This window comes from Tiliqua scincoides, chromosome 5 (assembly GCF_035046505.1).
Source record: "Tiliqua scincoides isolate rTilSci1 chromosome 5, rTilSci1.hap2, whole genome shotgun sequence".
Classification (NCBI taxonomy): domain Eukaryota; kingdom Metazoa; phylum Chordata; class Lepidosauria; order Squamata; family Scincidae; genus Tiliqua; species Tiliqua scincoides.
The window spans coordinates 125,485,901-125,506,786 of NC_089825.1; the positions used below are offsets into that span (position 1 = coordinate 125,485,901).

At 45.7% G+C, this 20,886-nt stretch overlaps 2 protein-coding genes across 2 annotated transcripts in view; both read right to left on the reverse strand.

Annotated features, from left to right (window-relative positions):
* LOC136653515 (zinc finger protein 850-like) overlaps positions 1–8,907 on the reverse strand; it is a 29,444-nt gene extending 20,537 nt beyond the window's left edge. Inside the window, exons 1-4 of the mRNA XM_066630408.1 lie at positions 8,863–8,907; positions 5,664–7,010; positions 1,858–1,984; positions 1,235–1,348 (exon numbers count right to left, since the gene is read on the reverse strand). Coding sequence (XP_066486505.1) covers positions 1,235–1,348; positions 1,858–1,984; positions 5,664–6,899 — 1,477 coding nt within the window. The 5' untranslated portion in view covers positions 6,900–7,010; positions 8,863–8,907. The remainder of the gene's footprint in view (positions 1–1,234; positions 1,349–1,857; positions 1,985–5,663; positions 7,011–8,862) is intronic.
* A 2,062-nt stretch (positions 8,908–10,969) lies between these two features.
* Positions 10,970–19,431, reverse strand: BCL7C (BAF chromatin remodeling complex subunit BCL7C). The gene is made up of 6 exons (XM_066631107.1): positions 18,946–19,431; positions 17,058–17,136; positions 16,866–16,974; positions 15,801–15,962; positions 15,606–15,691; positions 10,970–14,936 (listed from the first exon to the last, which is right to left on the reverse strand). Exons 1-6 carry the CDS (start codon positions 19,278–19,280, stop codon positions 14,790–14,792), a joined length of 918 nt encoding a protein of 305 aa, XP_066487204.1. The 5' UTR covers positions 19,281–19,431; the 3' UTR covers positions 10,970–14,789.
* Positions 19,432–20,886: the final 1,455 nt, after the last annotated feature.

The window sequence follows — 20,886 nt, forward strand, 5'->3', positions numbered from 1 at the left end:
TTTATTCTTGACTGCAGCAAGCTGCTTCAGCACCAAGTGGGGAGAAACACAATAAAAGGCTTTTTAAAAATGATAAATCGCATACGCGTGAACAGGTATATAAAGCAATGGTTTTCAAATTTTTTGTTTCAGAGAAACTGTCACACATGGACTTGTCTCTCAAGGAACCCAAAGGATCTCTGGAAAAGGCAGGTGCACTCCATTAATATGGGGTGCTGGCTAGGCTTGATGGGCCTCTCTGTTGCCTTGCAAAAACTGAGTGGACATTTTGGAAGCCAGGTGAGCCCCATTCTGTTTTGTGCGGCCTACTTTTTATTTCCATTACTGGAATCCCTCATGAGAAACCAATATGTTTTAAATGTGTAAAACAAGAGTGTGTGCTCAGGAATCTCCTAAGGCAGTGATTTTGAGTATTTGCACTCCTACTTAAGAGCATTAATAGCCAGATCCTATCCTCACCTTACGCTGGTGGAATTCACGATCTGCTAGTGCTGGGGCTGCCACCACTGCAGCTGCTCCACCATTCCATGGCTCGCTGCTGACAGTGCAGGAGATGGTGAGCCAAATGACGGCAGCTGTTGGCTGCAGAACCTCCACCAATGCTGATAAGTTGGCAACAGGGACAGGGTTTGGGCAGGAGTGGAGGCAATTCAGGAGAGGGTGGATCTTGGTGGCAGCCACGCATGCCAGATCCTATCCCACTTTCTTGGCCCAGAAGCTCCTCAGATTTACACCACCCAAGAGCTGGCATAGGTCTGAAGAGATTCATTGGCGACCAAGTAGCCTATGGAGAGGTAACTAAAAATTTTCTTTACATACCTCTCCTGGGCTTCCCCAGCCCCTAGCATGGAGAGCACATGCTTTGGTGGCACTGCACCCTGTGAGCTTTCCCTAGATTGGATTGGGCCAAAAGAGTGCTTTGCTGGACCAGATCCACACCCACCCAGTACAGCATCCTTGACAAGAACTCCAGCAGCCAATGAGGGCATTTGGTGGTCTGCTTGAAATTAGCTCTGTGGCACCCCGCTACACCATGATCCACTGGCTTCCCACTCCCAACCCAGCACATAGTAGATGCTCCCCTGCGACTGTGCACTGCAGGAGAAAACTGGTAGGGATAAGGAAGCTGTTTGTTACTTGAGATGCTCTTGCTGAGCAATTGCCAAGCAACCCCAGAGTTGCCCTGGACACAGACAGAGAACCAGAGATGGGGGGAGCAGCAGTCTTTCCTCACCCACGTCTCTTGGAGCCTCCCTTTCTCCAGAATCCTGGGGGTCACGGAAGCATAGCTCCTGGTCCTTGCTGCTCTCCACCTTGGAGATGAGATCAGGTTTGCTAATTGGAAATCCTGCCAATGCAGAGGAATAAAAACAAAATAAAGGATGTTTCACAGAAGGATGCAAATCTCAAAGTTGTCTTTTGGGGGAAGAAACAGCTGCCAGGGGCTGACTGCTGCCTACAGACAAAGCTAGGGCAGAGCTGTGCTACGAGTGTGAGCTGTGAATTCCGCAGTATCAAATCTCACTTCAACCATAAGCTCACAAGGTGCCTTGAGGCAAACCCCTGTCTATCAGCCCCCAGTCCTCCCCCACCACTCTCCAACATGCTATGTAGGGGTGACAACACTGACCTACTTTACAGGGTCATCCTAAAGGTTACTGTATGAAAAGCAAACTGAGTAAGCACTACATTAAAAGTTGGGTATTCCTAATTACCTTTACCTGGGTATTTGGCAGACCATTCCTTTGTTAGACATTTATTTGCTGATTAACAGTCCTGGGGGACTGGTTGATTCAGAGACCAACCCCAAGCCCCTGTCAGCCCCAAGTCCTCTCTTCAGATTCAGCTATTTCTCACCTAGTGACCGGACGTTCTTGTAATTCTCCAGCATGACCTCCCGGTAGACCTGCTTCTGGGTCTCATCCAGAAGTCTCCACTCCTCCTCTGAGAAGTATACAGCCACCTCTTCAAATGTCACCAGTGCCTGAAACAATGCAAAAATGGTGAAGGTTTACTGATGATGCTGCACTTCTGTGCCCCCTCTCCACAGTTGTAACAAACACTCACCACCCTAGCCCAGCCCGCCCTTCCAGTCCTGCAGCGAATTACCTTCCTTTGTGTTATTCACCCCAAAAAGACACTCACTATTGTGTGAATTGTGTAGAAAAGCAAGGTATTGGACCTGTGAGCATCTTGAAAATCTCTGTGTTCTCTTGTCCTTTAAAAAAAAAAAAAAGGCAGCAAGTCTCTGCACCAGAGGCTGGCACACATGTGGGAAATGTCTTGAGAAATCAAAGGAGCTCCACCTGACTTCCAAGGATTAGGAGATGAGACACTGAGCACAATTCTAGGCATGTCTACTCAGAAGTAAGTCCTATTGTGTTCAATGGGACTTAATCCCAAAAAAGTATAGGACTGCAGCCTCTGACACTTCCCATGACCGGCAGACATGAACTTCTCATAGAAAAATAAGTACAGATTGAGTCTTATTATTCATGAGGATTCAGTTCCAAGAACTGGCAAAAACCGAACTATAGCAAATCAATTTAAAAAAACAAAGTCTCTTTGTTCTGGTGATTTAAAAACAGCCTTGCTGACCTTTGTAATGGAGCACACAGAGACAATCAGTGTCTCTCCAGGTGCTTTGGCTTCAGGAGGAGGCAGCAATCTCTCCCTTCACCAGGAACCCCAGCAAGGGGGAAAGAATGGAGGTGATAATCGCTGCCATTTAACCTTCTTTCACAGGGAAGGGAGGAGTGAAGCCTGCAGAGAGAACGACTGATGGATTGTCAGCCAGCTGCCCTCCCTGGCATTATTAAACAACTGTTTTCCTTTAATTTAAAGGGCCCTTCTCATCAGCTTTGAGATAGAAAAATCTGTGGATACTTAGTTTATACCTGTAATCACTTGTATGACTGTCTCTCTGCAACAGTAAAAAGCCGTTTTTTAAACTGGGATTTTAAAGGGGTGCATTTTTCCCCTTCTCCAGGGATCAACACATTCCTTCTCATTTACAGGGGCCATTCATGTTGAGTCAAATCCGTGTATAACAAGCCTGGACCTGTACTGTAGTTTAAGTGGAACCTGCCATAAAAATGTCACATTCTTCCCAACTTTCATGCCCATACCCAGGACAGGTGCGGAATCCCCCCCCCCCCACTTGTCTGGTTCTGCTGGTTCAACTGCTGCCACCTTCAACATTTTGTGGCTCTTGGAATGCACACTCAGTTCTTCTTTGGCTGTTTGTTTTTCCTTTAATTTACAACCTATTGCACCTTGTGTACCCTATCGTGTAACTATTGTGTACCCAAGTATATAGAAGTACCTTGTGTACTATAGTATATACCCATGTGCCCTGTTGTGTACCTATTATGTACCCTATTGTGTAACCAAGTATATAGAAGTACCTTGTGTACTGTTGTGTACTATAGTATATACCCATGTACCCTATTGTGTAACCTATTGTGTACCCAAGTATATAAAAACCACAACCTGATTTGGGATTCCTTTTGTTTCCAAACTGATAAGCATTTAACTACCTGAATTCACTACTGGTAACTACAGATATGCACATTTGATATGTTTAATTTATTCTGTTGCAGAATTTAACTTAACCTGTAGCAAGAAGTTAAAAAGAAACATGATAGCACACAGCCCTCATCTCAACCAGTCTGAAACTCTAACTTGCTCAGAAAGAAAGGGCCGAGGAGTCCACCGTGCACTTAGCTCAGTCAAAACTGCTTGTTCTCCTTATTTTGCAATGCCATCTGGGAAAATTTATCTATTTGATAAATTTATATCCCACTTTTCCCATGCCGAAGCAAATGCCCAAGGCAGCTTACAAAGTTCCATAAGTAATGTACAATGTATCACAACAATGTGTAAAAAAAAAAAATCAAAACAAAGCATTAAAACATTAATTATAACTTTAAACACTAAAGCATTAAAACGAAGCAAACCCCAACACACACTGTCAAGCCATTGGGGGAGAAACAAATTAGTCCAAGGAAGCAGTCAAGCCACAGCACTATTGCGGAGGCACAAACAGCAAACATCCACCCATCAACCAAATGCCAGACAAAACAGGTATGTTTTGAGCCTTGCAGAAAAGCCAAGAGGGAGGATGTAGTTAATTCCCCTGGGAGGGAATTCCATACTTGTGTTGCCACTACAGAGGAGGCTCACCCCCAAGCTGCCACCTGTCTCACTTGGCACTTAAAGGAGAGCCCCTTCAGATTACCTAAGAGGGTGGGCAGGAATGTATGAACCATCATTCAGTGATTTGAGTGGAAAATCTCCCACTGCTATATTTCTCCACAGAAAATCTTTTTAGAAATGCATTGTTTCTGAAAATTAATTAGCAACCTAATAAATAAATAAATACAATACCAGTCAAATTGGGCAGCTTCAAAGTTTCAATTACTGAAACTATTTTCAGGTGACAATCTCCTCACATGCCATCACTATAAGGAGGGGTAGCAGAACTGCAAAAGTTGGTCCTGCCCCTGTCCCCTAAACTCCAGGCATTCAGCAGAAAGTCAGAATGGGTTTCACTCAAGATGGGGGGGTGGGAGGAGGCGGCAGAACCAGCAGGTGCAGCCACACTCCCCCTGCATGCATTGATTGATGCATACAAGCAACACAAGAAGAGAGTTTATATTTAGGAAATACCTACATATCTGGAGTGCATGTACCAAAATTAGTACATTAAAAGTTTTCATTGCCTTCATTTTTTTTCTTAAAATGTAAGCAGTGTAAAGGAACTGTATGCCCTTGAACTATCCTGTCTTCAAGTATTTACAAGTATTCCAACAAAAAATAATTTCATATAAATATTTAAACCACATTAAGGCCGCAATCCTCACCAACTTTCCAGCACTGATATAAGGGCAATGCAACTCTGAGGTAAGGGAACAAACATTCCCTTACCTTGAGGAGGCCTCCATGACTGCCCCCCAACTGCAGAATGCAGCACATGCCCCACTGGCGCAGCTATGCCAGTGCTGGAAAGTTATGTACTTATGTTCTTATGACTGCACCCTAAGTGGGATTTATTGAATATTCCTGAAATGCTTTCATTATTGGAAAAACTTCCAAGATATTTATATAACATATAAAATTAACACACATACCTGTTTTGTTTACTAAATATAACTCAAATAAACATGCTAAATCAGATCCTAATTGACTGAGGGCATGGGAAAATATTCCAGTTTGAAATTGTCCAGAAAATTCATATCACACACCTCGAAGGATTCAACTTTCTTTAGATTATGCGCTATAAATTCTGAATTCTGAACCTGGGAATCAAGTGCCTTTTCTTCATTCCTTCTGAAACTGGCCAGGGGAAAAAGACACAAACACTGTCTAGTCAAACACTATATTGGGACACTATGAGATAATCCAGCAGATCTCAGAAGTTGGGTGCCGAAATTAACTATGGGATGCCATCAAAACTACGCTCTGTTTCATTTTATAACTTCCTGCAACTCCCCAGCTTTTCAGTCTAAATCACCTTCTGAGGCTTCTGCAACCTTTTTGCCACACCACCTCAACCCCACAACCCAGAAACTCCATGTCCTGTAATGCTCTACCCTATGGCCCCCTGAGCAGCCAAATATGCTATGTGGGTGGTATGCACACTATTCCCACTGGGGTCTCACCTTTTTCCCATGTCTCTCAAGGAGAGACAGTCCTGTCAGGAAGTTCTCCACCAGATCAACGGCCTGAGCACATGTCTCTGGGTGCTGCTGCCAAACCCAGCTCTGTATTTCTTGGGGCAAAATGGCCAAGAACTGCTCCAGGACCAGCAACTCCAGGATCTGCTCCTTGCTGCGGCTTTCTGGCTTCAGCCACAGGCGGCAAAGTTCCCGTAACTGCCCATAAGCCTTCCGGGGGCCTTCAGCTTCTTGGTAGCAGAACCATCGGAAACCTTGCCGTGCAGTCTCTATGACGATGCCACCTTCCACCAAGATGGCTGCCTGGTCTTTCTCATTCTCTCCCTTGCCTTCTGGTTCTGGACTGTTACAAGCCTTTTGCATTTCTCCATCCACTTGGGTCACCCCTTCTCCTTTAGGCTCCCCCACTTTCTCTGGGGAAGGCTTCTGCATTTCTCCATGCACTGGAGTCATCCCTTCTCCTTTAGGGTTCCCCACTTTCTCTGGGGAAGCCACACTGGCCTGGTTATTCTCCTCCAACATCTCCTCAAGCTCTATCAACTCTTCTTCTGAGTCAGCTGCCTTCTCAATGCAGGCCTCACATAGCTTAGAGCTGTTGCTCAGCATCCCATCTGTCTGGATAGCCTTCTCAACTTTGGGGAGGCCTGGGTTTTCATCCAATTCCACCAAGTCTTCATTGTCGATACTGTCTCCATCTATCACCTCAGACTGAGTCATATCTTCTTCGTTGGGGCCAGCCATTTCTTCGGAAGAGACCACACAGGTCTCAATGTCATCCTCTGACACAGCCCCAGATGTCACTGGTTCCTGCTCTTCCAGGTCAACTTCTTCTTCTTCAATAGTAATCACACAATCGGGCCGAACCATCACTTCAGTTTTTGTCCCTCTTTCTTCTTTGGGGTCAGACATGTTTTCAAAAGAGACCACACAAGTCTCAATATCATCCCCCAATGTCTCCTCAAGTGTTTTTGCATCAGTTTCCTCATCCTTCGGAGTGGGCAGGAGGACCTGTTGCCGGACTTCCCAACATTGGGGCCTCATGCCCATTTCATTCTGATCCATCCTGTCCTTCCGATTCCGTGAGCGCTTCAGGATCTCCTTGATGGTTCCAACAGGAGGTGAGCTCTCTTCCATTTCAACACTGATTTGGACCCCTGGTTCTAGAGGCGAAGGGAAGCTGAGAACCCAAGTTGATGGCTCACCTGGCTTGGCAGCCATCATATGGTTGGTTTCCAGGGCGGAGGGGATCACTGTTGTCCCCTGTTAATTCTAAAGCCCCAATTTCTGTTTAGCTCATGAACATTTATCACCTGATGGTGGTGGTCAAGGCACCTAAGGAAAAAGAAAAGAGACTATTTCAGTAACCCTCAGACAAGAGCAAGGAGCTCATGAAAATGAACCTGCCACCTCTAGAAACTGACATAAGGGCAATGCAGCTCTGAGGTAAGGGAACAAACATTCCCTTACTTTGAGGAGGCCCCCATGAATACCACCCAACTTCAGGAAGCTGCACATGTCCCATTGGCACCGCTATGACAGTGCAGGAAAGCCCAAAGTGAGTCTTTTTTCACTCTTACTTCTAATGTAGCATATATGAAAGGTTTTTACTACAGAGAAGCCAATGCCTAGAGCAGGGGTCTCCAAACTTTTTGGCCAGAGGGCCGCATCAAATATCTGGCATGGTGTTGGGGGCTGGAAAAAAAATTTAAATATAAAATTTAAATAAATAGAGATGGAACTTATGAATGAATGGGTTCATTCATTGAACCTCTCTGGCCCTTAGAACAATCTCCAGACACAATCAGAGCACAGTTCTGGTAATGTTCAGCTGAGTGGGCCAGAGGCTTTCAGGGGACAAGAGGTTGGCCATGGGCCGGAAAGAGGCTTGCTGCGGGCCGCATCTGGCCCCTAGGCCGGGGTTTGGAGACCCCTGGCCTAGAGCAATGTCATTCTGCACGCAGAGAGAATCATGGCCCATGGCACTTTTTCTATTTTTACTAGATCCTCAAGCTGTGTGACATGCTAGCCTTTTCTTGTCTCAGTGTCTGTCATCTGCTTTTCTCCTGAATGACTAGATTTTCTAAATAACACACGAGGCGGCAGAAACTTCAGTGAGGACTGTACCATTTCCGGAAGGGCATGTCTGAAATCAACCCTACAGCCTACATTTTTAAACACTCCCCTTCTCAGCCATGCAGCCTCCGGTGTGAATCTTGGGCCAGTCACTGTCTCTCAGCCCAACCTACCTCACAGGATTGTTGTGAGGACAAAAAGAGGGGAGGAACTATATGCACCACTCTGAGCTCCTTGGAGGGATGGTGGTATAAAAAATGTGAAAAATAAACACTGACCAGTGTGGTTTTTCTTTTAGTTAAGATGCAACCAACACAGTTATGTTCCATCATTTTCTCTCAAGGCTCAAGGTTAGATTTCACATAGATCTAAAATTATCCCCTGCAGAGTGCAGCTCAAACTGCTGTTAATGGGGCAGGTCAAACCTTAGCACCCTGCTGCACATACTGCATTTTTGGGGTGAACTGCAACTGTCGTATTTGGGAGCCACCTGGGCAGGAAGAGCAGGTGATAAACCATAATTGACACTGTTAAGAGCCAGGAGCTCCAGGTTGTAGGAGATCCGCGTTGAGCAGCCAGGACTCTTGGATTCTCTGGCCCTGGCTGGAAAGAAGGAGGTTGCACAGGGCAGAGAAGAGTTCAACGGTAGACTCCTGGTTGCAGAAGGGGGAGGGCAGCACTGGAGGGAAATCCATTAAATGCGAGGACTTAGAGGTTGTGTTGGAGAGCAGGAGCTTAGAGCCGGGAAGGGCGGGGCCAGAGCCCGGACTCCTGGGTTCCCCGCCCTCCCCAGCCTGGGAGGAGGGGGCGGGGCTGAGTGGGATCGCAGGAGGCTGCTGGGGTTAAAAGGCAGGACGCCTGGAGTCCCTCCCGTGCTGGGAGATGAGGAACCAGCTCAGCTCGGCTCGGCTGGGGGGGGAAGGGGGCGTTGCACAGGGAGGTGGCTCGGATTCCTGGGTCCCCTTCCCACGCTGTGCCCAGGGAAGTAGGCACAAAAGACAAGCTGTTCCCTCCGCTCCCCATTTCTGCGATCACTGTGCGCAAAGAGGGGAAGCAGAGCCCTCCACCCCCCCCCCCATTCAACCCCCTCTGCCCTTTCCTCGTGCTCTACCTGGAAATCCTCGCCTGTCCTGGAGACAGCTGGAGGCTCTTGCCGGGGGTCCTGCAGCAGCGAGCCCTCCACGCTGAGCTCGGGGGATGGAGGATCGGACCCCCCCTCAGGAAATGAGCAAACAGCCCGCGCTGCTGCGAACCCCTCCCGACGAGGCTCTGCCTGCCCTCCCCTTCCGTCTCTCTTGCACTTGGAGGGGGGGATAGGGGTTAACTCCTCCTTGTCCGTCCTTCTCTGCAAGAGGGGCTGGTCTGCAAAGATCCCCCCCACTGCATTGCATTGGACCAAAGGGCCACTCTACGCACAGACCAAACTGACCCCTGGGGAGAGCCCCGATCCTGGGGACCCTTCCTGGGAAGGGAATTTCTCTGAGTTCTAAAGGACTCAGGCTGCAGCCCTATTCAAACTTTCCTGGGAGTAAGCTCCACTGACTGTAATGGGATTTACTTCTGAGTAGGCAGGCATGGGATTGGGCTCTCCCTCCCTTTAGAATGCACAGGACCACAGCTTCAGACCACTTTTCCTCTAGTCCAGTGTTTCTCAAACTGAGGGTCATGAGCCAGTGTCAAGTGGGTCCTCATTCATTTCTATATTTTATTTATAAAATATTAGACTTGAGGCTACCATAGTATGTGAAGGCATTTGGGGAAATTTGATCGTTGAACAGGCTACTATGTATATGTTTTTAACAGTGATAGTCAACGTGGCTTACTGCTGGGTAAGTGAGGATAGGACTGCAGCCTAGGATTGTTAAAACATTTCCTGCTTGATGATGTCACTTCAGGTCATGACATCACTTCCGGTGGGCCCCGACAGATTGACCTTTCTAAAAAGCGGGTCCCAGTACTAAAAAGTTTGAGAACCACTGCTCTAGTCCAGTGTATATACTGTATTGTACGCCACCAAGGCTGCTGCAGTGTTTGGCGATGAATCAGAGAGATTAAACATATATTATTGGAGAAAGTTGGGAAGAGGACGTGTTAGCTGAGGACAAGGAGTATATTTCTATTTTGCAATATCATCAGTTAGAAAAAAGGCAATGACACCTCTCCAGAAGGGATGCCTCTTTTCAAACTATGTCCACTCTGATGTGTGGGAGAAACACAAGCAGTGTAATATTGTGTGAATGGACAAACAGGTATTTGAAGACATGTGCCTCATGCAAGTACATTGGCAATGGTCTGTGGTTGTAGCAGCTTGCTGAGTGTGCACATCATTGTATATTCATGCACGAATTGTGTAACGTGCACAAATTGTGTCTAGTGAACACTGAATTGCACCCATACATTAATGCTGGTGTGACTTACTCTCAAGGATTAAGTAGCATAGCAAGTGTCCTTTGTTCCAAAAATTTTACAGAATTTCAGGTTGCAAAGCTGCTTAGAGACTGTGTGTATATATGAAGGTTATATATATAAGGTTATATATATAACCTCCATTTATACACACAGTCTCTAAGCAGCTTTGCAACCTGAAATTCTGTAAAATTTTTGGAACAAAGGACACTTGCTATGCTACTTAATCCTTGAGAGTAAATCACACCATGTTCCATTCCAGGGGTGCTCAAACTTTCAACTTTAGGGATGCTGGACCTTTAACAAGTGTATAGAAGAGAGAATTTCAGCAGGTGCACCTTGTCATCCCACAGATGACAAGCTGCACCTGCTGAAATTATCTCTCCTACACAGATTTAAAGGTACAGGATCCCTAAAGTTGAAAGTTTGAGCACCCCTGCATTAGACATACTCTTAGCAAGTGTGCTGGGAATACGTTCCCATTGAACTCAGTGGAACTTCTGAGTAAACACATTTAGGATTCTGCTGTAGGAATACCACATTATTCTGCCATCAAATCTGCACACAGGTGGTTGACAGCTCTGTGTGCTTTCAGTAAAATAAATGCATGCTTGGTTCTTGCTCCATGATGGTAGACATTTTCTTCACCTTAAAGCTGATATTACCTCTTTATAAAAAGGAAAAGCTTGTGTATGAAGCAGGCCTGAGGCCTTGCATATACAAAATAACATTCAGCATTGCCATACATAAAGATGAAAGATCAAAGAATACCCTCCCTTCCCCCTGACAGATACAGACACATACAAAAGAGCTCAGCATGAAGAATACCCTTTATAAACCAAAAAATATTACAAATGTAAAAGTAAAAATATTGCTTATAAAACAATTGGTTTAAAAGAAAAAACACATTAAGATTTATTGCTGAAACAAACATTAGCACACTCCCCAACTACAGTACTAAGCATTTTGCCTACTATGAATGTCTTAGGGCTTCAGGCATTGCAGAACTCCTGCATGGAAATGGTTTCTGTGCAAAATTGGGCACATGCCTTGTGCGCCATGTGTGATCTCTTTATTTCTTGTGTGTGTTTTCTAAAGATAAACTCACAAAGGGCTATGAGTTTCTAATGCCATGCACATGCAGCAAAGTACATGTACGGCTGTGTCAATCACACATGCCAACCTACATGCCTGTATTTTGTGCAATTTCAGTATTGCAGCATTTGAAGCAGGTAGCTGTGCACAGCTTGTGGAAGATGCTTATGCTTCAGCCTGGGCAAACGTCAAGGAGAAGAAGCAGCGTGGAGAACAGGGGTGGGCAAACTTTCCACTTTAGGGATCCAGGACCTTTAACAATTGCATAGAAGAGGGAATTTCAACAGGTGCAGCTTTTTATATCACAGATTACAAGCTGCAGCTGCTGAAATTCTCACTCCTACAAAGGTCCAGGATCCTTAAAGTGGAAGGTTTGCTCATACCTGGTGGACAGCAACTGCTGACCACATTTTCCTTGTAGTCCTGTGCTGATCTTTTGTAAAACAAGATTATTTTTCCCTCTCTGCAGTAGGAGCACGATTGACTTCTTGCTCTGTCTGCAATCCCCCACTCCTGCCCCATTCCCTGGAGCTCCAACCTCTCACTCCCAGTTAATTTCCAGGGGTCAAATTAATGCCTCTGGTAAAGACAGAGAAGAAGCCTTGCCAGCAAACAAACAAAAAACACAGTGGCAACCATGCTTTGAAGAGTAGCAGGTGCTCCGATTACAAATGTAGCAAAGTTCAGAAATGCAACTTGGAAAAATCTACAAATCCAATTTCTTGAGGCCCACCTCCTGAAACCGATGCTTAAATTGTCTTCTGAGTTTAACTGTGACTTGTGCTAAACTTGTGTTAGTATATAGGTGACCATATGCTCTAGGAGGATTTCCTGCTGCAGGCAGGGAGTCAGACTAGATGACCTTTTAGGTTGCTTCCAACTCTGTTTCTATGATTCTATGACCACTCCTCCGCCAGCCACTTCTCTTTCTTCATCAGTCTTCCTTTGCCTTATTTCTGGCCTAACCACAAGGTGACCCAATCTACTGCAGTGACTGAGGCCAAAAATCCACATGGAAATTCTCTCACCCCTTCCCCAAGTGAACTACATAATTGACATTTGACCTCATTTTTGTGGTTATTTCCAAAATAAACAGCTGAGAAGGGCTGTCTCACCCTGCCTCATGGAGGCTGGTGACCCTTCTGCCCTGCCCCCCCCCACCTCCCATCTCTGTTGCTCAGAGTTTCTTTGGGTTGATCCCCAGTTGGCAGCTGTCAGTTTTGAAGTTTCCAATTAAATAGATTTGGTTCCTTCACCTCAGGGAGAATTGAGACAGAGGTTTAGACATAAAAATATTAAATAGGAATTAAATAGGCTCTGTATACACTGAGCCTTAGTGACTGAGGAAGCAGTAGTGCCTCTCTGGAGGACTGACAAATCCTACAGAGGAAAGATGACCAAGAGTTTTGGGACACTGTCCACACTGTAGGTGAGTAAGCAGGTGATTCCACCTACTCAAATTACTGGGTTCCCTGCCCTAGGAAGAAATACCCTGTTGGCAGGAGGGGGCCACTTGAAGCATTCATTTGAGTCTTACAACTATTCTAAACTACGATGTGCTTAATGTATAGTTATATTAATGAGCACTCAGGTTCTGTACAACTTGGAAAGATATTTGGTTACACTGTTCAAGCAAATTTGCGCTCCTCAGAACTCTTGTTGCATCATGAAGAAGCCACTGAATAGGACTAAAACACAAAACTAGGCATGTTTTCTGAAGATTTGTTAATTGAACACATTAAAGCTGTACAACTTGGCCCAATATTACAGGTGCAAACATATAAACATCTGCATTCCTTTGACATTAAGATGCATTTTGATTCTTTGCTATGCTTCACAGACACCCCTCCATAACACAATACTTCCATCAGGTATTAAGAAAGTGCTATGCCCTAAAGGCACCAAATCCCCATCTTATTGGAGTGCTGAGAGCAGGGACAGAAAGTAGTACCCAAAGCCACTCCCAGGCAACTGAAAAGACAGCTAATAACATTTTCGGTAAGGCATGAAACTTTTCGTGGAATCACAGAAACGAGCTGCAGCTTAATAGCAAACTCTATAATGGGAAATATATGTATATACACCACTGAGTCCTCAGTGTAAATTCAGCCTCTACCCCAACTCTGAAACTGGGAGTCACCAGTGGGAGGTTCCTCCTTTCCAGATAGTAGGCATCTTTGCCTTGTTTTCTTCTAAGCTTCCATCTAGATCTGAGGATAGCATGTGGGAATCCTCAGTACCCACCCTTCAATCTGCTGGATTCTAACCCTCTACCACAGGGGTGCTCAAACTTTCGACTTTAGGGATGCTGGACCTTTAACAAGTGTACAGAAGAGAGAATTGCAGCAGGTGCAACTTGTCATCCCACAGATGACAAGCTACACCTGCTGAAATTCTCTCTTCTATACACTTGTTAAAGGTCCAGCATCCCTAAAGTTGAAAGTTTGAGCACCCCTCCTCTACCAGACTGGGTGCAATCTATGACTCATGAATGTCCAACTCCTACTTCCCATCTCCTATAGACTACAGCTGTAATGCTATAAACACTTTCCTAGGAGTAAGCCCATTGAACACAATGAGACTAACTTCTGAGTAGCAGTGCACAGGATTTGGCCCCAAGTTTCCTTCACCTCTAAGAGGTAACAAGCCAGTATCATGCAGCTCTCTTGCCAGTTAGTTACAGTCTGAGATTGATTTCTCTTTTAATCAGAGTTACATGTATGCCTGCAATCTGGTCCAGTATATGGCATCCCATAATGCTGTCATTTAGAAAAAATTTTTTTCTAATCCTGTGATTCTGAAGAAAATCCTGAAAATATCTCCACTTTCCTCTCTCTTCCCCGAATCATGGAAACCATGGAATTATGCAAAACAAAACTAATATATGCAAATTATATTTAATTTGCATATTTTGCTATGTTTGCAGAAAGTGAAAGCCCAAAAAGTCTGGATTTGGGGTGGATGCAGACTATACAACCTTGCTTTTAAACCAGGGGATTCCCTTCTACTCTCAGAGCTAGGGTGAACAGCAGAACCTGTGAGCCTTGTGACTTGCCTAACATTATTTCATAGTAATCACCCCCTTCGTCCTTTTTCTGTGGGTGAGCATGCTTAAATCTCTCACTCTCCTACCCTGTAGTTCCACTCTCATTCTCACTGTCCGCACACCTGACTCTGCTTTTTATGGCAGCTGTTCATGCTCCACACCCCACTGCTGTGATTCCTTTTAATACTGCAAATCATGCATGCACAAAATATGGCCACTGTATGTAAACAAACATGGAGTCTATGAGCATCCATGCGACTGCTATGTTTATTACCTACCTAGGACTGTCATGAGTTTACAGCGTGCCTCCACCAGGGGGCAGCAGGCACAGGGAAATGGTGACAGTCCCAGGCAGTGAAAACAGCAAGCAGGCTGGCCTGTGCCATAGTTTTGTAACACTGTGTTAATAATATACATCTTCTCAGCAAGTTTCCACTCACACACTCATATCCTGTCAAAAGTGACGGGGAGGGCAGAGACGGGACTGTGCTTTAAACCTCTGAGGATTTGCTGGATTCTGAATCTTGTGCCTCTGTGCGAATCCGTTTCAGTGGGGGAGCCCCCAAGGATGACAACTCTTCTGCCTCAGGGACCGGGTCTTCAGGGGTCTTTGGGGACTCTAAAGGGACTCCTGGGTCCTGCATTTGGGAAGGAAGGGAAGGAAAGGGAAAGGAAGATGTGCACATCAAACCACGTCCGTCCCAGCAAATTAGACCTGAAACAAATTCAAACTTGGCACCGATTGCATCCAAATTTTTGAATGTTGAGCATTTCAACATTCTGCTTTTGAACTTCAATGTTAGATGTTTTAAAAAGTGGAAATCATCATGTTGATATATTTTAAAACCAAATGCTACCTATCATGTTGACAAATCCAGTATTTTTACACAGTTAAAAACAAACAGTATCTACAACTGGAAATGGAAGGGGGAATGGGTGCAAAAAGTTTTAAAACCTTGATGGGAGGGCCTGAGAGGGATTTTAGTAATTTGCTCCAGCATCAGTTCTGATTCTGATTCCCTCCCCAAGCTCTTTTAATTAAGGAAAAAAATCTTCTACTGAAAGCCAGCTGTGGGGGGCACAACTAGGATTGCAACCACAGTGGAACAGAGTACTAAACTCCACCATCCTCCCATCGCAGTTTTTACCTTTTTGACACATCTCCCCAATTTTTTATTTTTAATGGGCCAATAGGTCATAACATGTAGTCTGGCCTTTAGGTAAGCCACTATTTACTTGCCCCAACCCACCAGTCAATAAAATTAAGAAGATAATTCTAATATGCCTCACCCTGCCTGCATACTCACCTGAGTGTCAGATGTTTTGGGATCTGGTTCTTCTTTGGTAAGCATAGGGGGCTCATCTGTTCCCTCGAGAAGTAGGACCCCAGAATCTGCACCCAGGAGAGCAACAGAGAGATTGTGGTGGGTAGACACACACAAAGTCAATATATGCTCCAACCACACTATCACTGCCCTCCAGTTCTCCCCAATTTAACCTACCTCCTTCTTGCCCCAGCAAGGGGGGTTGTGAGTCCTCAGTCTTCAGCTCCCCAAGAGGGGTCGGTGTTACTGTTTGGCTGCGGTCAGGGGTAGGGCTGGGGCTAGTGTCCCCCCCTTTCAGCAAGGAGGTCTCAGAAAGGGAACTCTGGTTGCTGTTCTCATCTGGGGAAACATAGAAGGGGGGCCATTAGGATCTGTGGCTCTCACAGATGAGTAACGTGATGTCTAAAAAGTGCACAGCCAACTTTCCATTTATCACTCCTGCCACACCTTGCAAGGGTCTGTGGCCCAAATGAGAAGTAGGCAGTATTATTCTGTGTGTTTAACATGGAGCTGCCCCAATCATGCAGAAACAGGTGGGGGGGGTTCCTATTTTAAACACAACAGAGACATGTAGATAAGGGTTCAAAGCCCTCTTCCCCTCCCATGGCTTGCCTCTCTGCCAGGGGAAGAAGGAAAATTTGTTGCTACAGTTGCCCAAGAAACAGAGCCACAGAACCCAGAAGAGCTTTTCAGTGATTTTCAGGCGCTGTGCTCCAGACTCAAGCAGCACACCAATGTGCTATGACACACTGTTTGAAAATCCCTTCTCTGGCATCTCCAGTGACCAGTCAGAGAGGACTGTACTAGGCTAGAGCTGCCAACACACACCTTCTTGGGAGTAAGCCTGATGGAACTGAATGGGGCTCATGTTTGAGAAGACATGAACTGAACACGGACAAATAGTCTGACCTAGTAGAAAGTAGCTCCCTATGTCTGATTTATAATGCCTAAAAAATTTCCTCTTTTTGGGTGCAGGAGGAGAGTAAGGCAGAATTTTAATGTGACCTTTTTTTCCCTTTTAAGCTCACACTCTCCTAGATATACCCTTCCCCCCCCCCCAAGCACCCATTAGCACTACTTCTTGGCTCCTTGTAATGAAAATCAAGTGCAGATCTGAGTGCCACATCATGTAGGACCCTCTGAAGGGGGAGCAGCTTTGCTATCACATGAGTGTAGCCTTGCAGAAGACAGAAAAGCTCCACCTCCAGAATCTCACCCCCCCCCCCACTTTCCAAGATGTACCGTTTAGATCCAACATGAGCAGGGCAGGGTTGCTCCGTGGACTGGGCATCCGGGCCCTCCTCTCTTTGGTCCTCTGCTGGTCACTGTTGCCTGCCAGCCGCCTCTTCTCCTATAAAGGAGGGGTAGACAGTAGAGGAACTCAGCAGCAGGTTGGAGGTGAGGAAAGAAAACAGAGCTTGGAGGGAAACATACCTCATCTCGGGGGTCCACAATAGGAACCCACTTGTAGATCCGTAGGGATGTGTCTCCCACAGTCACCCACCGCTTTTCCCTAGGAAAGAGAGAACAGCAGATGAGTTACACCTGGGGCCTGCCATACCCACCCATCTATTTCATCTCAGGGAAGAGCATTTTTAAATAAGGATATTAGAAGGAGCCTGCTGAACCAGACCAAAGTCTCCTTTATCCAAGACCTTGCTTCTCTCAGTGGCCACTCAGTTGCCTCCTGGGACATTCATCCCAAGCCAGGCTGTAGAACTCCAGATGTGATCTGGGCCTAAAGGAAGCAGCCAATCCCCAAAGCAGTCGCACGCCTATTTATTTATTTATTGCATTGCATTGCATTGTTTATATAATTATATAAATTATATAAAAAATTATAATTTGCCAGGCCTTTCACAGGCTACTGACCAGGGCTAGGTCAAGCTAAATTTTCTGCCAAAGGCAAAACTAAAGTGTGCTGCCCCTCCTCTTGCCTGTTCCTACAACCAGCCCCTAGATGTACTGTACATTACAAGGGTTTCCAACCCTCCACGCCTGGCGGGGGGGGGGGTGGTCTCCAGGAATCAGCATCAATCATCAGGAGGCTAAGGAAAGCAAGCCTGGAGACTTTAACAGCCCCCCCCCTCCAGCCAAATGACATTACATCATGTGAGGGGGGGAAAACATCCCAGCAATAGTTTCAGCCTGAGTTGGTAGCTCTCATATTTCTTGCTTGAGGGTACGTGGATTTCCCATACAAGTGCCTGGAGAGAATGAGGCTGCAGCTCAGAAAGTCTTAGGGGAAAGGCTGCATACCTGCCATGGATTAAAACAGGGACACGTTTAAGAACATACGAACATAAGTTTAGAATGCTTCCATTTTCATAACAAGGATCTCTGCTGCAAGACACTCATGTAAGCACAAGCAGCATTTGCTTAGAGAAAAACCTAACTGTGCTACAATCAACGGTTCGTAAGATAACACTCAGCAGCCCCAGTGCATGGAGTCAAAATGCATCATAAATAAAAATTGTCAATAAACAACAAAATAACAGGTTGTGTACTGAGTGCTGCCTTAATGCTCATGCGCATGGATTGCTATGCATGCATGCTAGAGACAAGGGGGTGTCCCTCCCTTACACAGAGATTTATGTTCCAGAGATCCTGGAGGAGAGCTGAGCCTTAGCCTACAGCCGCTCTAAAAATTCACACTATCACAAATTTAAGAAGGCATCCCTCAATGGTGAAATTGGAGAGAGTGATTGTCAGGAAACTGGTATAGAGGTTACTGAGCTATAGGGGATTGCATTTGTCTCTCCTGCACTGTCTCGCCTGTTCTCTCTTTCTCCTGAGGAAATGAGGTGGGAGGGGTGGGAGTAGGACTTTGGGGGAGTTCTACAGCCCTGGCAGCTGTGGTTCTGCCTGGGGCATCAGGTTGGCCCTGCTATGGGCCAGTGTGACAGGTCAATCCTGGGCAATGGGTGCAAGGGGAGTTTATGTAACACACTGGCAGATCAATAGATCTATACATTTTGATTGACTGGTTGGCAAAGAGGGGGGAGAAGAGAAGAGGAAGGAAGTACCATCTTTGCAAGGAAACTGCACATGGCAGAAAGCCCCAATAGCACAAGTGTGAAATCCACTTTAGAGGCCTTAAAGCCTACGGGCCCGAAACATGATTTCAAAGTCCTCCAAAAAAGAAAGAAGTTGTATCTCCAAAACTGTACGGCATCATCTAAGCCAAACACCACCACCCCCAAAGCTCATATTGCTCCCTTCTCACAATCCTTCTAAAAATCAACAGGTCTGAATGCTCTCAGTATGCCAAATTTCTTCCCAAATTCCTCTGCCCCCTCCAAAATACCCAGGTGGGTCTCACCATCTGCGGACATGTTCGATGGCTGCCATCACTTTCTTGATGTCATCTTTTGCCCGGCTCCTTGTCTCAGCTCGAACTGCACGTCCCGACATCAGGGAACAAATTGGGAGAGTTGAGTGTAGCACTGAGATGGATGATGAAGAAGAAGATCCAGAGCTTTCTGCCTGGGTCAAAACCTTTTGCTTATGCTCTTTCGTTCTGTTTATCCCATTTCTCTTTCCTTCTTTCTCTCTCTCTCTCTCTTTCTCTGTGTCCCCTTCCCTTCTGTTACTCACAATGGTGATCACGGTGCTAGGGATATTCTCTCCAGGTCCCTCTGTCATCCATCTATCCATCCACCCATGTCTGTTTCTTCATCAATTGCTCCTTCTCCATCAATTTGTGTCAATATTTATCTGTTTCTCTTTCTCTTTGACCTTTCATCTGCACATCAGTCTCCCTGTTGGGCCTCTGCTGTTCTTCTGCTTCCCTCTCTTTGTCTTCTTTTCCTGTCCTCTGTTTGCCAAAAAGGGGGGGGGGAGAACGGAAAAAAAGGCGGTTCGCCATCGGAAGAAAATAATATAGTTCTTTTGGTTTTTTTCAACTAGACATTTGCAGTTAAAGGAGCGCCCTCTGGTGATGAGGAGAGCTGGAAAACACTGAGCACAAGGCAACATCATTTTGCAGAAAAACAGAGAGATGTCTGATGGGTCAGCTTGCAAGTGGCAAAGAAATGGCAGGTGTTCTCTCATCTCCAATATATAGTCTATTAGAAATGTAAGTTCTAATTGGTTGACTTGGTACATAATCAAAGCCTGAATTGATTACCCAGTGTCTTCCAGAGTGTCACCATTTCATGCATTAAACCGGGACTGGTTTCCCCCCCCTACACGGGTAAAGTTAGCTAGGGAGGCAAATTCTTCAGAGCATGCACAGGGTGCTCCCTCCCACCAATGTATATCCATACCTAACCTCATTTATCATGTATCAAGAGTTGCCACTTGTTTTTCTGGCAGGTTCTGCACCTTACACACTGGACTGGAGACAGTAATTCAACAGGTGCAGCCTTTTCTTCCATCACAACTCCAGGAGGGGCTGCATCTATTGACTGTTTACCTGCTACACTGCTATTAAAGGCACAGAGCCTGTGACAGAAGCAAAACAGCAACCCTGAACAGATAATTTCGTTGGGACAGCCATTATTATTCAATGGTGAGAGGAAATGCACTCTGCACATGCTCAAAAGAACTTGTCTCCCACAAAAGGGTGCCAACTCCAGACAGAAGCCCAGCCCTTTTTACAATCAAGTGTTTCTTTATCCACAACTCTTTTTTTTCCTTTTCCCAAGCTCCCCCTCCCCACACTCCCCTTTTTAAAGCCTATGAGACAGACCCAGTTAATCTTCAAAAGCAGCTTTCTGGGGATTGGAGCTGAGCAGCTCAGCCATGTTCTCACACTGTGCTCTCAGCAAATCAGGGGTGAGTCAGAGGCATTAGTTGGGGTCACCATTACCTCAACCTGTCCAAGTTCTTTTGGGGAGAGGGAGGTAGCTGTGAGTCAGGATTATGGCTTCAGAGATCTGTGTGCAGTGAGAGCAGGAGACTGAAGAAAAGCCATAGGTAGATAGTGAGCAGTCTTCAGTAAGGCTGTTCAGGGGGTCCTGTCCAAAAATGACCTTTGGTTTGTTATTGATCCTTCCCAGGCATCTCAAGCATGGAGGCTGCATATATGACACCTAGGGAGCCAGACCTCAGGCCTCAGTCACTGTTTTCTTACTGTGCTTTGTGAGCAACACCCATGTGGGGAGGGGGTCTTAAAGGATGGCAAATGCAGTATGGAGCTCTTGTGCTACTTTGAACCCAGCCTGTAACCAGAGATGGGGAGGACTAAAGCCAGAACATAAATACATGTAGTCCAATAAGTGTCAAGCTATTTATTACTATCATAATGATTAAAAATATT